Source organism: Poecilia reticulata, linkage group LG21, assembly GCF_000633615.1.
Source record: "Poecilia reticulata strain Guanapo linkage group LG21, Guppy_female_1.0+MT, whole genome shotgun sequence".
Lineage (NCBI taxonomy): Eukaryota > Metazoa > Chordata > Actinopteri > Cyprinodontiformes > Poeciliidae > Poecilia > Poecilia reticulata.
In genome coordinates this window covers 15604911-15623524 of record NC_024351.1, presented here as the reverse complement: position 1 = coordinate 15623524, position 18614 = coordinate 15604911, and the positions used below count along the sequence as shown (strand labels likewise).

General features: G+C 41.2%; 1 protein-coding gene across 1 annotated transcript; it reads left to right on the top strand.

Annotated features, from left to right (window-relative positions):
- Positions 1–6414: 6414 nt before the first annotated feature.
- On the top strand, positions 6415–17275 carry dll4 (delta-like 4 (Drosophila)). The gene is made up of 11 exons (XM_008398405.2): positions 6415–6934; positions 7086–7346; positions 7779–7836; positions 8462–8725; positions 11571–11631; positions 12780–12910; positions 13112–13281; positions 13374–13593; positions 14039–14768; positions 15463–15571; positions 16007–17275. The coding sequence occupies exons 1-11, from the start codon at positions 6881–6883 to the stop codon at positions 16010–16012; spliced, it is 2064 nt and encodes a 687-aa protein (XP_008396627.1). The 5' UTR covers positions 6415–6880; the 3' UTR covers positions 16013–17275.
- Positions 17276–18614: the final 1339 nt, after the last annotated feature.

Sequence of the window (18614 nt, the reverse complement as noted above, 5' to 3'; positions counted from 1 at the left end):
TATATATATATATATATGCTGAAAGAAAGAAAATAAGAATAAGTCTTTAGCATAAAGACGTAGCAAAGATTTCTTTGCCGATTTTTCCAGTTTAAAGGAGGATTGCTGAAAGAAAAACAATACATTGCATTTGACATTCTACCATTAGAACATTTTTCTGTCCATGTTAAGCAGCGATACGTTTTTCTCTAAGCTCCTTTTGGTTCTAGAGTGTGTAAATGCACCTTTTGTGTGTGTTGCTGAAATGTTTGTTACCTTGTGGGTGTGTCTTTTGGAAGCCATCTTGGAATCCTGCCAAAGGGGGAGGCCCGCCCCAAACCCAGCTCAGTGATGAGAGCTGGAGTCTGATTGGTTGAAGCTCAAAGTAATTAAAAGAACATAATGGATTTGTAAAGTGTGCTTACATTGTATCTGTGAAAGTTACCTTTGTTTCCTTTTTTTCCCCCCATAATGTGGAAGGCTGAGGTGATTGGCTGGTGCAAATTGAGAAGATGGGGTTTATCTAGTATATATGTGGACTTCTGGATGTAGCAGGAGGACCAATGGGATGGCTGCCATTTTTTAAATCTTCTGTGTTGCACCAGACTTAATAAACCAGCTTTGTTTGCTGTCCAGCCAAGATTGACTGACTTCCCTTTCCACACCTCACCTCTTGGCATAACAGTTTATTTTTTGCGATGATGATGATTGAGTTAGAGATTTCACTGAGTGGTTCCAGATGATGCGTCAATGTCCATATGTGGTAGTGTCTTTCCCTTTTTACAGAGGTGTGGGAATATTTTTGTCTTTTGCAAAGTTTGCTTAAAGTTGTGAGTCTGGAAAAAGGACGACAGAGAAAAAATAAGTATCTATTTTTAAGATTTCATATTTTACGGCTATGAAAACATAACATTTTCCCTTCTGATTTGTGTTCTCTTCTTTTTTAATTTCAAAATGAAACGAGTTTCTTGAAAGAATGCCGTAAAACTGAACTGCCAGACCTCTAGGAGTCAATTCCTTAACCCGTAATAGGGCTAAATGAGAAACCCAGAAAAACTCCGTTTTAATATGCGACTTTCTGTGCCTCGTCTTTTTATGCGGGTCACTGGCCGCTTCTTTAAAGGAGCTCTTTCAGGTGCAGCCATAGGAGGGATTCTAGCTTGAACCGAACCGGTGGCCTTCGTAGAGCGGGTCGTAAATCCGCCTCCCTCCTCCGGTCTTACTGCCGACGTCATTGTCAATCTGGTACAACATATTGGCCTCCTTTTGCCCCAATCAAGATTTATAACACATTTTACAATAAAGTCCAGCTGGACGTCAAACATAAGCGAGACATTGAGGAGGGCAAATATGGCCCGGGCCTCCTGATCAATATAACAGCTGGCCCTCTGACAGCTTAACAGAATAGATAAAAATGGCCAAACGTATGTGCATATGGCGCATAGGACTAACTCGCTTTTGCTGTCATATAACCTGAGTTGTTACCGGTTTTGTTGCTTCTCTCCAACATGCATAGAATCATGTGAAACTGTCAATGCCTTAAATAAATGCATGTGTTAACCTACACCGTTTGAGCCGACTCCGGCCTGGCGAGGTGAACATTTTATGACTTCTTTTCATCAAAAAAACACTATTGAATTTGTCCCTGTTTTGAATTACAAAATAGGGAGAAATGCTAGAAAAACATGGCCCTAAGTAAACACAGAAATGTTTTTGACAGCTGCTGAATTTCAACCAGACAACCAGAGTCCTGACGGGTTAAACAAAAACGTGGAAAATAAATTATATTTAGAACTAAAACATTTCAATTTTTCTCCTCTTGTTGATTCTACACACCCTGCACTGTCATGCATGTAATTTTTTTTCCCTCACCTTGCTCTTATTATCTTACATTTAGCAGCTGTAGCCCACATTAAACATCACCTACGCTCATGCTGGCCTCAAAGCTTACCACCTGGATTGTTAAAGAAAAAAAAAACTTCACCTGAACTGTTTTTCTTTCATCTTTGGTGGTTCGTGGTGAATAAATATATCCCTTCAGACTGGTTCCCACTATTTTTATAACTTTTCTGTTTGAACCCCACCTGTCCTAGTCATAATCCGAGTTCTGACAATTGAAAGGGAGGTCTGTTTCTGAGTTCCTTATGTGGTTAGCAAAGACCCAGAATGTTAAAAATAGTATTTGTGTAAAGCCTTTATAAAGCTTCACACTAATAAAAAAAAAAAAAGGCAGTTTTTTTTTTATATCACTGAGAAACTATGAGGGTGGCATCATAGGGGGAACATTGCTTAATTTTTATTACAACATTCCTTACATTCCTCTCTCAACAATAGATATTCAGAAGTCCGATTTCTGGCATATCAGCCTGTTTACACTTCATTGTCAGATCTTGGTTTAGTCACAAGAATTAGCAAGAATGGTGAGAACAGGAACTGTGGCTTTCTCCGCAGCCGCCACGCAAATCCACAAACAACTGGAAAGGAATCTGAGCGGGAATAATCCGAAGCCACCCCGTGAACCTGCGGGTTCTCTCACTGAAAGACAAAGGGACCTATTGGGATGGCGGCTGCACAAGCTCGCCCACGAAACCCAAATTCAAGTTGTTTTAGTCACAGAAGCACACGCAGACATTGACGTATGAGCAAGAACTTACATTTTGCCGGTCAGGAGAACTGCTGTGCCGCTGGAAAGCGAAAGACCTTTCACGCGACACCGTAATAAACTCAAGATCCGAGCTTGCCTTTAGGAAAATGAAATAGTTTCAGGGTGAGCAGCTGGTAGCAGCTGGTTTGTTGCAGGCTCAAGTTGCTGCCTTGCCTTGAATTAGAGTGTAAGGACACAATGCTTTTCCAACAAGGCATGTTATAAATAAAACCACAGAAAGCTTTTGTTGACAGCAGTTTAAGCACAACTTTTGCAGATGTCTGTATGTGTAGAAATCAAACAACATGCGCTGAAATATTTTAAATGGTGCTGTATTTGCTCTTTACCACTTCACCGAACTGTGGTACAAGTACTACTGGTGCTACTTTGGCATCCTTTGGGGATAATCAAAAGAAAGTTTGACTCTAATCGCAAAAATATCCCACTGACTGCGATGTAGTGGAGTACAACGAACAAGGAAGTGCTAGTGGATATTTGTGTTTTTGTTCTATCGAATAAATTTCACTTACGTTTATTCATATACCACATGTTTACGACAAACGTAATCTCAAAGCATTTCACAAGAAAAACGTCAAATTCATTTCAATTACACATAAATTAGCAAGTGATCAAACTCAAACCCACACAATCTGATCAACCGTAGATTCAGCTACAATTGAGAGTCTTTTGGAACAAAATCATAGAATGTAAGAAAGTCGTATCAATTTCATTGAGTCATCAATTTTGCCATCTGCAGTAATCTCATTTGGTTGGCTACCCAACTGATAATATTCTAGAACCAAATTAAAACACCAGTGGATTTTCCTAATTGATACGTTAGCTTACTGATAGTGATGGATTTTTCACAATCAAAACCCAACATGCTCACTAAAGAAGGAGCAACGTCTTTGGGTTTGAATTGGTTGGAAAAATACAACATTTCCTTATGAAAATCTTTCCACATTAAACTTAATAACCCTCCAAAACACTACTAACAATCCCTGGGCCGTTTGGCGATACCTCGGTTTGTGAGATGTGTACCCAGAGCAAGCAGCACTATAATAAAACAAAAGCCATCTGACATAGGTGATACTGTAATAAAGGTCAGTTTTATGAAAAGAAAAGGCCATAAGAACCCTCTCCTCTCTATTCACAGTGTGGAGTTTTTTGTTTTTGTTATCGCCTCTGCTCACCTGTTAAATACATCAACTGTGGTTGTCGCACTTTTTTATTGCTATTTCATGTTTCCTCGACTGAAACAGATGGCTATAAAACGAGATAAGCGAGGCAATATCCACGATTAAAAACCATCACCGGCACCAACTAAAGAGCACCAACCTGGAATAAAAAGCCAAATCAAAAACAAAAAAAAGAGCACAACGCACAAAAGTTCAAAGCGCACATGGCAGCAACAGATTCCTCCTTTTGTACAAAAAAAACGAAACAATCAGAAAGAACCACCAAGCATGTTATGTCACCGAGTAGCAGAAGGAGAAGTAGGGCTATATAGACATTAGAATACAGTCCGCCAAGCCAATGCTATTGTGTCTATGTGGACCCGCTGCAGACAACAGGTGTGTCAATATGACATGCATTCAGCCAGTCCATCATGTCTGCCTCCCATGAACACTGAACAAATATAGATGATCTCCATTTTCACTCTCAGTTGTGCACAGTTTATCGGTGGAAAATGACAGATGACAAGCAAACACGCTGAAATCAAGTGAAGCTCAGAGAGAAAATCATAAGAGAGACTGTCCAAGTCTTGGTTTATACTTTTATTAAAAAAAAAAAAAAAAACAGAACGGATTATCATCTAAAATATGACTGGGGTTGGACGTAGGGTTTTTTTTTTGGGGGGGGGGGTATTTATTCTTATTTGTAAGTTCAAACGATACTGTTTTTTATGACTATCTAAGGCTGACTGCTTCTTGTCATCACCGAAAAACAAATAAATGGTAAAAAAAATAATTATTCCATAAGTCTCGTAGAAATTTATTTTATTTTAAACAGAGATGTTGAAAGCCAGGCTTGGTAAATCCCAAAAACCTTTCAACCACATTTAGATATCAAATTGCATCTTTAAATTATGAATATCTTTTTACCCTGAGCTTTAACCACAAATTTCAAGATGTGTGTGGGATGACACAATGCATCGTGTTGATGCTTTGATATTAATTCAATAAAATAAAATGAAAAACTTTATTAAAACCAAAGAAAAATTCAAAGAGTTGTTGTAGATGCTAACAGCAACAGGCAGGTAAAGTGGCAAAACAGGCTCAGCAGATGGCACATAAGCTTGTGAAAAAAAAAATTCACTTTAAGCTTTTATTTTAAGTGTAAGCTTGTGTTTTACACATTTTTGTGAAAATATATATATATTATATATATGTTTCTCGTTTTGTAAGAGTAAGTTGGATAGTGATACTTTAGAATGAAATAAGTAAAAGCAAAACGTATAGTGCTGTAAAACTACTCCTAAAAGTTTTTATTGTTTTTTTTCAAAAAAAGTTAATGAAGTAAATGTAACTGAGTAAATATGCATTAGTGTAGCTATTGAAGTTTGGTTTCTCTGCTCCTTTTGATGCGCTTGGACTCCTATCACCCACCAGATGGTACAAATGAGAGAAATGGGCGATCGGATAACAAATACTTTAAATCAAATTATAAAGACCAAGTAAAGTGCCGTTGGAATGGTGAGGGAAAACGCAAAAAAAGAAGAAAAAAAAAGGAAACATTTTTATTCTAGAGAAATATAACAATCTTTCTGCGCCCGCCTTTTCCGTAAAGCTTTTACGCTTAGGTTAGAACTAGGCGTATCTTTCCTTTTGATAAACCGACTGATTCATCTCAATCCTGAGAACCTGGAGCTTGAAATAGCCTTATTCTCCTTAAGGCCACAAGTAAGCGAACGAGAGAGGGAGAGAGGGAGAGGAGGGGGGTAGAGGGAAAGGGAGGGACGGAGAGAGGGAGAGTGCTGATTTGCATACAGCTGAATAGTTATGTCTCCCGTCCCGCACAGAACACCCGCATGAGGGCGAGAGAGGGACACGCGCGATAACAATAGGAGGCACGCTGCTGTTAACCGTAAAATGTATGGGTGGGCACGAAAGGGCACACGCCAGGTACAAGACGAAACACGCCCACAGTAGCAGTAAAAAGCAGTGATTTAACGTAAGCGCCGACAATCGTGCGTAAAATCAAAGGATTGCTCATGTTTTCTTGAGGCCATTGATCACATTCTAAATCAAAACACATATTTCCGATCGCATCGGTTTGGCGTCTAAAAGCACATACAATTAACCAACTGTACCACTGCAATTCAGTTGGTTTAACTTTGAAGTGAACTATTGGTTTACCGTTTAATCTTATTTCTGTTGCCATTGTCTGTGATCCATCCCCCGGGGAGACTCCCGTGTCAGAGTGCTGTCTCCGGGCGGACGCGTGGTCCCCAAACCTGTAGTGAGGGGCTGATTAGGCGTGCAATTGAGTGGAACCAACTGCGAAAACAGCACACGAAGAAATACCCTAATTGAATTGATCTTCTCTACACTCAAAGTTTTCTCTCCTCTTAGATTGTCCCCGTGCGTAAAGCATCCCAGTGTGCGCACTCGGTTGTAAAAAATAATAATAATAAATTAAATGAATTAACAAATGTTCCGGGTTCGTTAATAGTGGTGCGGCATCTCATTGCCATTGAGAATTAAATCTGGATAATTGTTGTTAGGGTGGAAAGGAAGGGGGTTGAATATGTGAACGGGGGCGGTGCCATGTTGGGTGAGTGACAGTTTATGTAATGAGCAGCGCAGTGTACATCTATATATCCAGGAGGAGACGCTCTACGGTTCATTCACTAGTAATAAGGAGGCTGATGAACGTCCGTGGCGCACTGACGCACCGAGTTCAGCACCAAAACAAGCTTTGAGCCTTTACACGCACTCAGCGGAGGGACACACTGTGGAGTATACACAAGGAGAGGACGCCTGCTGACCGAAAAAGACGCGCGGCTGTGGATATTCTGGTCTTCCCTCGGCTTCTGGATAACTTTGAGATTTTGGGAACCGTTCCTCTGGACCGTTTTTGACGCACGGCAAGAAGGAGCTTTCGGAGGATTTATGTGTGTTTTTTAGATTGTTGCTTTTTTTTTGCCCAAAAAAAAAAATCTTTTTTTTTTTCTTGGGCGTAAATACTTGGGAGTAAGAAGGCTTTGCGGTTTCTGGCGGCTGGTGACACGGCTGCCCTGGAGAAACGAGAAGGATGGCAGCCTGGTTCACCTTTACCATCGCGTTCAGCACCACGTTAATATTACAGGTATGAAGGAGGATGACGAATGAGGATCGAAAACAAGCGGAGAGACGCTTGTTGTCGTTTTGTTTTCACGCTTTCTCAAATAACGTCTCACTTTCCCTCCCCCCCACCCCTTTTTTGTTTTTTTGTTGTTTTTTTTTTTACATTATTTTAGGTATTTGGCTCGGGAGTTTTTGAGGTAGATCTCCATGAATTTAAAAACCACAAAGGCTTGCTGGCAAACGGGAACGCCTGCACGCCCAGCTGCAGGACTTATTTCAAAATTTGCCTGAAGAACTACCAGGCTGTGGTGTCGCCAGGTGACTGCATCTTTGGGAGTAGGGAGACACCGGTCCTGGGGACGAACTCTTTCAGCGCCAAGGACAGCGGCACTTTACCCAGACCCATTCAAATCCCCTTCAAGTTCGGATGGCCGGTAAGGGCGTGGAAGGCGCGCAGCATAAATGCATCCCCGTTATTATTTTTGTGTCATAGCAGCGGCCCCTATTGTGCCGTTTTGTTGTTGTTGTTGTTGTTGTTGTTTTTAACGGGGGAGCAGCTGTGCGTTTTTTGGGAGCGCACAGGTTATTGGTCCGCTCGTCTAATCCATGTCATTAGGTAATGCTCTGGCGACGACCAGATTGCGCCGCTACGACGTGGCTCACTTTAAAATCTACAGGGGCCCATACGCTGTGCTGTATGTGGTTCACTGTAACTCGAAAATCTCTCCATACATCCTAACTGTAATACATTTGAACTACCACACAGAATCAAAAAAAAAAAAAAAAAAAACACAGACAAAAACATTTAAAAGTTGTGAAATTATAAACTAAACAGTTTCACCGACTGCATGTGTTTTTCTCCTCAGGGGTCATTTTCATTAATTATTGAGGCCTGGCATTCACCTTATGGAAATCTACCTCTAGGTGAGTGCAACATATACTACCACAGGAGGGAGCTCTCCTTAGTTTTTTTTTTTTTTTTCCTGTATCCTATTCACAGATACAAATTAAAACATGGCTATGTTTGATTCGAAGGGGGGTGATTAAACATTTACTTCTTAATCATAATGCTAAATGTGAATACTTTGAGACATTTTTCACGCCTCTGCATCCCTTTATTATGAACTTCAGAGCACCTTTTTCATTCTTATGCCCAATACAATTGAACTTCCTCTAGTTTTATTTTTGGCGTGGGAAAGAGCTGTGGGCTCTTGGTGAGAATACACAGCGCCTGCCAAAAGCCCCTGACTACATCTTCCTGTATTTTACACCTTACTCTGTTCTGCCCTTTGGAAGAGGGGACTGGGCCTGGGAATGTTTTTTTTTTTCTGCTGACAGGAAAAAAAAGAGGAAATTTCGACCTGAGTTTATCTTTCATCTCAGCTATATGGGATTTGATAAGGGATGCAGTTCGGGTGCTTGGCAAGTTATTAAGACGAAACTGGATTACTCTTTGACCTAATCATCACAAGACAGTGGCACATTTAAAAAAAAGAAAAATCATTTTACTATTTTAATTTCTTTCTAATTGATGTTTCATCTTTTACAGATACCAACAATCCAGACTTTATGATTAGCTTTTTTGCCATCCAAAGACAGTTGGGCGTAGGAACCGACTGGTCCCAGGACACACAAACCGAGAAGCAGACGGAGCTCAGATATTCCTATCGGTTCATCTGCAACGAGAGCTACTATGGGGAAAGTTGTTCCAAAAAGTGCACGCCCAGAGACGACCGGTTCGGTCACTACACCTGCACCAGGGACGGTCAGCTGTCCTGTCTCCCCGGCTGGAAAGGGAAATACTGTGAAGAACGTAAGCCGAACCTTTTGGTCTCTCGCCTGGCTGGCTTTCTTCTGGTTGCGATATAAACTGAAAACTCTTGGTTTGAACTTGACCGCTGATATTTATTTTGCAAACTAAGATTATGAGCCATTAGATGCTCCCTGTGCAGTTTGACTTTCTTATTGTGTTTATACCAAGAAAAGAAGTCACAGATAAAGATGTCATCCCCACTGAAGTCCAAGGAGATCTTCAGCCAGAGATGACCTAATAATACCTTTGTCTATCAGGCGGTTTTGTTGTGGAATGCTCCTTGATGGCCCATTTCTATCACATAATTCTGAAATGTAACCGGTTGTGGGATTGTAAAACAACATTGAGCTGGTTGGAACCCACTTGACCACATTGCGGACCCACACTCTGAAAAGCTCCAAATGAGCCCACAGGAGAGCCCCTGATGTCATTTTAGTCCAAAAATACCAAAGGCCTCCCATCACCCCACATCCCCTCTCACCAAAAACAAATTAATCAAAGAGTAGATTGGAAGGAGGCACCGTGAGAGTAATAGCTACCATGTGCTGGATATGTGACCACACGGGTGACAGCGGATCTGTCATCCGTGTCACACTGGTGGCGAAAGAGAAACTGGCATGCGCTATTTTGACCGTGGCGCCAAATTCTAACCAGATGGGCTCACGTGTTGCAATTACGCACACACATCAATCGTGCGTGACTACAGAAAATATACATGGGAAAAGACAGATTGAGCATCTTTCAGACACCATAATTTCCCCTCCGCTCCCACACTCCCATGGATGGATGTGAGCAAGGCTGTTCATTTGGGTTTAGTGTAACTTACACTTAGAGACTGCTGAGCCGGCACAATGCAAAAGCAAACTAAGCAGCTGTTCAGAGGACCCAAACCAACCAACAGGGGGCACCAAAGAGAACTAGAGTTGTCACATGCTTTACAATGTACTTTTTTTTCTAAGTAAATCAGAAAATTGTTGTTGCACAGGTTAACATTTTGGAAGTAGGCCACATACACTAGCCTAATTAAGGACAAACTACCTAATGGAGTGTCAATATTTTGACACAAAAGTATCTCAATTATTTCTTTAAAGGTCCAAATGAAAATGGAGGCATAGTCTATTAGATAGCTACCATTTTCTACCAACACAGCAACTAAGGCATCCTTTCTGAAAGATTTAAAACTACATTTGTTTTGATATTTAAGATAGTGCCATCAATCCATAAATCATATGAAGCAACACACATTTGGTTACTGTGTAGCAGACAGTATTTTTTAGTTGTAAGCCATAATAATGCTTATGCAAGATGTGTAATGCATAAACATTCAAACACTGATGATAAAAACAGAGCCAGCAAAAGGCACAAGGGTGCTAAGCTGCTGATTAGGGTCCTTGGGTCTGCAGGTGCCCCTTATGAATGCCGGATTTGTAACATTAAGATAGAAATGTCAAAACTTTGAAATTAAGTTGCATTTAATGGACCTACTTTTAATGAGAGATTAATGAATAGCAATTTTAAGTCATTAAAAAAATCTCTCAAATGTGTAATTACTTTGGATTTAAAATACCTTAGAAATCCTTAGTTGTAGCATTACAAAGGGAAATATTTGTGGTTTTAAGTAATTTTTAGTGTATCATTCAATATTTTTTACTCTATGCAACAAAGTTTGTTGTGAAACATAATGCTGTGGAAATGAGCTTCCAGAGCAACTGAGTGTATTATAAAAAAATAATAATAATAGCATTTACTACTAAATATTTATTTATTTAAAGAATTTGAGTTAAAGAAAAGAAATTGTTGATGTAAAATGTATTTTTAATGCACAATACCCAAACAATCAGGCTTGAAAAGTGTAAAAGAAATATTAGTGGTACTGTAGGAGCTTGTGGGTATTTTAAAAAGGTTTTCCGAAATAAAACTCTGCTAAAGGGAACATACAACATTGAGCGGCCTCCGGGTACAACTCTGGGAGAGTTTTTAACACAAATTGAAACAGTAGCGGAACTTTTCATTTTTCTTACCTCCCCTCAATGTCCGTCTTATAATGCAATTAAAGTAATCATTTGCGAATTTTCTAGTCGTGTAAAAGAAATTTTGAAGTGAACCCTCAATCAATATAAGCACACGATTTCCCCCTTCAGGGAACACTGTATTCGCGCGTGCCCGGTAACATAATCCGCAGGCGGGAAAGAAGGAGGAGGGGGCGCGCGAGCATCGATAGGAGGAGTCCGGGCGACAGCACGCGCCAAGGTTAATCGCGGCATTATTATCCGCCACGCGCCACCGATGTTTAGCCCCTTCCATTGTTGGGCGCGCAGCAGTAGCAGCTGCAAATATGGCTGCGGCGGACCACAAACAACAATAGTGACAGCTGTCTGCTATTGAGAGCAAGCATCTGTTCCGGACTTAAAGCGGGCCGCTTTACTGTCAGCCGCCTGATATGTTGTCCTGCGAATCAGTGTCATGCAAGACCGGTGCACTTAAAACAGGACAAACAAACTATCTGCCCTGCCCACCCGCCACAAACCCCCACCATCCCATCTCTCTCTTTAAGGGGCAGCTGTAACTAGGGTGTGTCGGACAGGTTTAGATTAATGACCAAAGTTAAAACAGACTAAATCCTCACGTACTTCAACACGGACACTCGGAGTGTGCTATTTCAAGAAATTGCCATCTCTTTAGCCTTCATGGTTGTTATTGTGAAGTATTAAAGGATTACCTGACATCTTTACAACCCAGCAGTTATTTTTAAACAGTTGCATTTTTCTACAAAGTCAGTGCCTTCGCACTTATTTTTAAAAAGTAACTTATCTTTGTTTTTTGTTTTTTTTTCTTTATACTGTAGCTATTTGCCTTGAGGGGTGCAGCGAGAGGAATGGGAACTGCTCCAAACCTGGGGAGTGTGTGTAAGTATCAAATATTATGAAGTGTTGAAATATGTGTTGGGACACAGGCTATGAGAACAGTGTTTGTTGCTTTCACATTTGCTTGTGCTTCTCGTCAAGCATCATAGCTTATTAATAAGAGAAACTGTACTGTACTCGTCGGTATATTAATAATATCTTTACCAATACAGTCCTTAAAAACAAGATCTGGACTAAAGTAATGAAACAAAGATTTTAAAAAAGACCAGAGGATGTAAGGTACAAAAGCAAAAAAAAAAAAAAGTCTAGAAGAATCTAAAACCAGAAAAATATGTATAGTAGAGCATAAAAAAAAATTTAGTCAGTCAGCATCATAGTAGTTAGAAAACCAAAGAAACTAAAAGTGTAGCTAACTAAGATTTCAGCAAAAACAATCATAGATTCCAAATTGGCAATTTATCTTTAAAACCACTAAAAGAAGAGTAGTAGAGAAGCTATTTTAGTGTAATCCAATAAAAGAGGTTCAGATCTACCAAATTGTGTGAACTGCTTTCACAAACTTCTCCTATTCCCACGTTCCCTTCCTGTCACTGCCCCGTCCCATTCACTTGCTCAGCAGCAAGAATAATTTGCACACTCAACCCCATCCCTGGGAGAAATTCCTCCTCAAGTTTCTGCTGCTCTCGTTTTAGACATAAATCCATCATTTGCTGTGCAAAAACTGTCCCTGACAGGGAATAAATACTTGAGATATAAAACAATGTGGTGCTCCTTCTTTGGCTCAGGTGGTTTGACAGAAGTTGTAGCGCAACATTTAAAAACAATATTGACCACGCATAACAATTGATCTATAATTATAAGTTGCTTATTCATGATTTTACATCGCTTCAGCAAAAGCCTACTATGCATCTTGTCATTTTGCTGCAGTGAATTCAATCATCATGCAACATCAATGGGATTTAACTGTGACGGAACATCTGCTAATGTTGCAGAACTGCCGTCTGATTTCTTTAGGTTCTTGCCAGTAAATTCCTAACTAAACCATAACACATGGTTGTTTGCTCTTAATCAATCAAAGTCAATAGCTCGCGTGTTTAAAACTGTTGATGTTTTGTAGTTTTGTAAGCAAAGAAACTCTGACGCTCACTCTGAAGAGAGTAATCCAGAAACATCTGTTGTCATTTCTTCAGATGCAGGGAAGGCTGGCAGGGCACGTTCTGCGACGAGTGCAGGAAGTACCCGGCCTGTAAGCACGGTACCTGCCAGCTGCCGTGGCAGTGCAACTGCCAGGAGGGTTGGGGAGGCCTATTATGTGACCAAGGTACGCCACACACAACTTTTACCACTTGTTTCTTTTGAGAAAAGATGCTCTCATATTACTGACTTGAAAGCATTAGTAAATTAGGTTTCCCCTAAAGTGTATTCAGAGCTTTCCGCACACACACGTCAAGAGTAGGTAGCTCTTTTCCCTCCCCTTTGCCTCTCTGTAAACAAACCCTCTTTTCTGCCCTCCCCTCTTCAGACCTGAACTTCTGCACCCATCACCATCCCTGTTTGAACGGTGCCACCTGCATGAACACAGGCCAAGGGAGTTACACGTGCACTTGCTTGCCAGGATTCACAGGGGTTAACTGTGAGCTGGAGATGCAAGAATGCGACAGCAACCCCTGCAGGAATGGAGGCATATGCACTGTAAGTAGACTGAATAAGGGATCATACCTGCCGATTGTTGCTTGTGCTATTTGAGGCCTACATTTTATTTTTTTCTTGTTGCATTTCTTAAGAATTTGGAGACCGGCTACAGGTGCACATGTCTCCAAGGTTTTGAGGGCTCACACTGCGAGCACAACCTGCTGACGTGTGCTGACTCCCCGTGCTTCCACGGCGGCAAATGCTGGGAGAAAGACAATGGCCGCAGCTACATGTGCGAGTGTCCTCCCGGCTACACCGGACTCAACTGTGAGAAGAGAGTGGACAAATGCACGTCGCTTCCCTGTGCTAATGGTACGGTCTTCCTCTGCTCTTTGGCCTCCCATTCCCCCACTTTTCTGAACTTCCCCTCGCTACCCCTCTCTCTCCCCACCACCAAGCTTTTAAATTCCTGCTGCTGGAAGCAGTGTGGAACAACAGGAATTGTTGGGAACTTGGTGTCTATTGTCTTCCACGTAAACATTCGGCAGCTCGGAGCAACGGCTTGTAAATGTCACCGCAGCTTGCTGCGGTTGTTGGTGAAAGGCGATAAATATCCAAACACAGTTCAGTTTTGTGTCTTCTTGTAAACATGCAGCCCTCTAAGATATTGTTCTCTGTGGTCCCAATGGATTTGACAAAGATTTGTGAACCCGAGAGGGATCAAGTTCTTTGTGATTTTGAAATGCTTGTGACTGAAGTTGTTTCTCATTATGAAATGTCTGTACCTAGTCATCATTGTCCGTTTCATCCTTGTTAGGTGGCCTGTGTCTGCTCCAAGGTGGCATGCGCATGTGCAGCTGCCGCGCAGGATTCACTGGACAGCGCTGCGAGATCAACATCAACGAATGTGCTGGGAACCCATGCCTTAATGGAGGAACCTGCCAAGACCGAATAAATGACTACGCCTGCATTTGCCCCGCGGGCTATGGTGGACGAAACTGTGACAGAATCCTGGACGAGTGTTTCGTACGGCCATGTCACAACGGAGGCATTTGCACCGCAGGCAGTGGCCCAGGGAAGACTCCGGCGGTCTGCACCTGTCCTCCAGGCTACACCGGGCCTCGGTGTGAATCCTTCGCCACCTTCACCTCTCCGGTGACGGGCGACGACGGCTTCCAGTGGGCGGCGGTCTCTCTGGCAGTGGGTCTGGTGGCGCTGCTGGTTCTACTGTGCATGGTGGGATTTGCTTTGAGGCACATCCACAGGCAGGCACGGGGTCAAGGAGCCGAAACGGAGACTATGAACAACCTTTCAAAGGTGCAAAGTGATAACTTGATCCCAGCGTCGCAGCTGAAAAACACCAACCAGAAACTCAGTCTGGAGGTGGACTGTGACTCAGAAAAATCAAACTTTATCCACAAAAACTATCACTTGGACTCTTACAACTCGAAAACAAAGGATTTTAAGGATGAAAAGTCACAAGAAGATAAATGTCTTATTTATGACAAGAGTTTAGAAGATAAAATGCCTTTGAGCAGAATGTACAGGTAAGGGGAAACACTCTTTCAAAATAACACTTTCGGGATTTTTTTAAGGGATGTTCTGTTAAGAGGTTCTAAGCATATAACACTTTCAGTAGATAAATCTTTTTGTGTCTTCAAGTCCAGGAAGATAAGCTAACGGCTAGTCCAGGATGGTCCAACACCAAAGCATGCTTATGTAACTTAAATGTAAAAAACATCTTAGCAATTTACATAAATACTATTTTATTAATCTTTTAACAGATTTTTTTTTCTTTTACATTACTCAGCTAGTGTAAGTGATAACAACTTATTGGAGATTGGATTTGGATTTCTTCTTTAGTCTTGACTTTCTCTGACTAGCCATTAGCTTTAACCCCAGATTTAAAACAAAAATAATAGCCAAGAAACACATATATATATTTATCTACTACAGAGAATAAACTTGCTGTTTAGAACCTTTTAATACAACTTCCCTTCAAAGAATCTGAAGAATACATATAAAGCACACAAACTGCATTAATGATGTCCTGCTACAGTAGAAATGCTAAGATTTCCCTCTTACTTAAGGCCAGGGTTTTGTTTGTGTGAACACATCAGCTTGTTGTTTTTACTAGCTTGGATGGGAAACTTTACGTTGTTCCTCACCTGCAGTTGCTAACACACAGTTGTCCCTTGTGAGTATTGTTACATTAATACAACTTTCGCTTTGTGTTTGAAGTGAAAAGCCAGAGTGTAGGATATCAACAATATGTTCCTCAAGAGACTCCATGTACCAGTCGGTATTTGTTATAGCGGAGGAGCGGAGGGAGTGCGTCATAGCAACTGAGGTAAGCATTTTCTTGGATTTTAAACGCATTACTTTGTCCCAAGTGCACCATCCCTCAATAATCATCAGGCTATTTATGGAAGAGCTGTGGATTTTTGGAGTTAAGATTGGGAAACCCCATATATATGCATTATTGGTTTCTGTAAGTTAGACTGAATGTTCTTTATCTTGGCCACATGATAACCTAAAATCCTTACGCATAATGTTTTCTCACACATTTTTGGCTTTGCTTGGTCTCAAAGGTACTATGTTTTATTTTTGTGGCATTTGGCGGAATTCTTTTTATCTTTCCAAGTTAAATATAAAAGAAAATAACTTATGAACTGTTACGACGCTTGGAAAATCTTTTGTTTTAATTGATTCAAACAGTTCAGAACAACTAAACAGACTTGGTTTTTACTCTAATTTCATTTTCGCCTCTTTGTTTCTCCCACAGGTATAAACTGCGAGGGGTCAGAGAAGCTTTGGACGCATAACTGAGACACAATCGAGGCAGAATGTAATGTTCTGGATTGTTTACAAAATGCTGAGAGGAGTCCGGGGATTGTTTTAGATGCTCATTGCTGCTCTGAAACACTGAAGAACTGTTGAGGGCCGAGACGTTAGCCCTGTAAAGAAATCGAAACACAGCAGAAGGAGGACAGGGCTGACCGACCTAGTGTCGACCAAGTGTTTGTATGCAAAGCGTGTACAATGATGGACCTTCCTTAAGTGGACGGAAGGCAAATAAGACTGACCAGATGTGGTCTGAAGATGGACAAAGCATCAGGGAAATGCTCGTTTAGAATCTCAGCCAACCTGGACAGCGAAAGGAAGAAAGAAAGGTGGATATTTGCCCCTCGTATCTGACCTGGCCTTGTTTGATAATCATGATGACTTTGAAAGCCAACCAATCAGAAATAAAAGGTGCCTAAGATCTGACTCTCCAAATCACCCCAGCCCCTCCTACCCCCCCATTGCTCCCTCCTCAGTAATCACTCCTGCCAGCTTTGCCTGCTATGCAAGACTCAGGGTCGAAAGGAGTGAATTCACCCGCTGTCCCCAGTCCAACGTCGGCAACAACGAGAGCTACGAATATGCGAAAATATCCCTCGGCTGTTCATCGTGTTGAAAAAAGAAAGGACTAGTTGGACTTGATCAGCGTAAGGGTGGAGATTGTATGCAGCCCAAATTCACTACAGAAGCCTTAAAAAGAGGGGGTTTCAATGCTAAATTTGTGCCCTTGTCTGTTCTTTATTCATTTGCACTACCATAAAAAAAAACCTAGAATGGAAAACAAGAGAACACTTTTTAATCAACAGGGATTTCACGAGAAAAACCACAGGAGCCCAACAGTCAGCGCAGTGCCAGCAAAAACCCAGAGAAAGTGTGCATAGGAATGTATTTCTTATGCAGGCTCACTGAAAAGACAAAAATAACTGAGTCAAAAGGAGAAGGAAAAGACTGTCACACCACTGCCTGCCTATAGTAAATTTCAAAAAAAGTAGAAAACCAATAATGTAATTTTTTTTTTTAAATGATTATTTTCAGAGTTTAATTTAAATATGACACTGCTCTTTATATGTTTTATAATATTATTTTGTATATAATGCATATTTATAAGGACCAAACTTCTGAAGAATAAAACTGTTTGTCACTAAATGGAAAAAAAAAGAAAGTTATTTTTTTGAGGTGCTTTTTAAATAATGACGTTGACAAGAAACGATGCCATGTGTCGTGTGCTTATTTGTATCTGGTTTGAAAGCTTTCGAGTTGTGAAAGTCAGCTGTTTCCCTGCACTCGCACATTTTGTAGCGCCTTTTAAGGAAGTGAAACTCGGGGGGGCTAAAATTAAAGCGAGAGTCGAGATTAAAATACGGTAAGAATGTTATGCAAAAATAATTTAAATGGGGAAGATGGCTTTGACATCAATAAAACTAAATAAGCATGTACAGTGGAGGCAGCTTATTGCAATGTGCAATTTAAATGAAAAAACTTACTAATAAGAAGCTCTCTCAAATATTTAAGATTTTGTCTTCTTATAGCAGAAGGTCAAGTTTCTGGGTGCCATCTTGGTTATGAGTTAAGGCAGAATGGAGCAGGAGATGGATGGATGCATTGAGGTCTTGATGTAAATCAGCCTGGTCTGTTAGGGTGAAATCAAACTAAGTCAACACAGGAACAAGAAAACAATACCCTGGATACAAGTCGCTAAAATGGTCTTCTACTGTCAGACAGCTGCACTCACCCTTAGAGAAAGGGTGGGATCCTCCACATTAAGCTGAAGAGAGTATTTGCATTGACACCAAGGTTCCCCAACAGTTGCATCTGGCGCTTTATTTCCCCTGGACGTACTTATAGGCCATGTACCTAATCAAAAACATCTGGCTTCACATATACATAAGGCAGGGTGTCATCAGTGTACCATTCAAAATTGATACATGTCACTACATGAGAAAACGTGTACATAACGGTTTTTATTCAAACAACAGGACTCCAGCGACAACTAGACTGCAGCGCCCAACGATTCTTGTAGAATCGGTTCTCTTCAGAAGCGATGTTTCTGAAAAAAACTATCCTTAACTCAAGTCCAGTTATCATATTTGTCTCTGCACACTTTACCAAGACATATCGAGTGTATGTTGGATTCATAAATGCTGTACCATTGATCCCGATTAGATATCCTACTGTCTATAAGAGGTTGGAATCAGTGGTGTCAGATGCAGCGTTGAGGTCCAGCCCTAAACACAACGACTAGGTCACATAGAGACAAAAAGCTCCCTTTGCTTGTAGCATCACTACCTCGAGTAATTCCTGGAAACGCTTTTGGCTCCTACTCCACTCGCCCGCCCTTTCTCTCTCTGTCTCTCTGTATCTCTCTCTCTCTCTCTCTGGCCCCTAAATTGGCTTGAAATTCAAATCCGTTTCCAGGGAAACCACCCCCTCGAGCTGGAAATGGTGAAACAAAGCCAAGGCGCAGGGCAAAGGGGAACCTCAAGCCCCTCACCCCTCTCGTAATGCTCGTGTAGCCAGCCAAACAGATGCCGTGTGGGGGGTGCTCGCAG

Bases quoted from the DNA above. Each gene is read 5' to 3' on its own strand.
- dll4 (XM_008398405.2), top strand. From the start codon at position 6,881: ATGGCAGCCTGGTTCACCTTTACCATCGCGTTCAGCACCACGTTAATA. The intron at 6,935-7,085 runs GTATGAAGGAGG...ACATTATTTTAG, and splicing joins GCACCACGTTAATATTACAG to GTATTTGGCTCGGGAGTTTT. The intron at 14,769-15,462 runs GTAAGGGGAAAC...TTGTGTTTGAAG, and splicing joins CCTTTGAGCAGAATGTACAG to TGAAAAGCCAGAGTGTAGGA.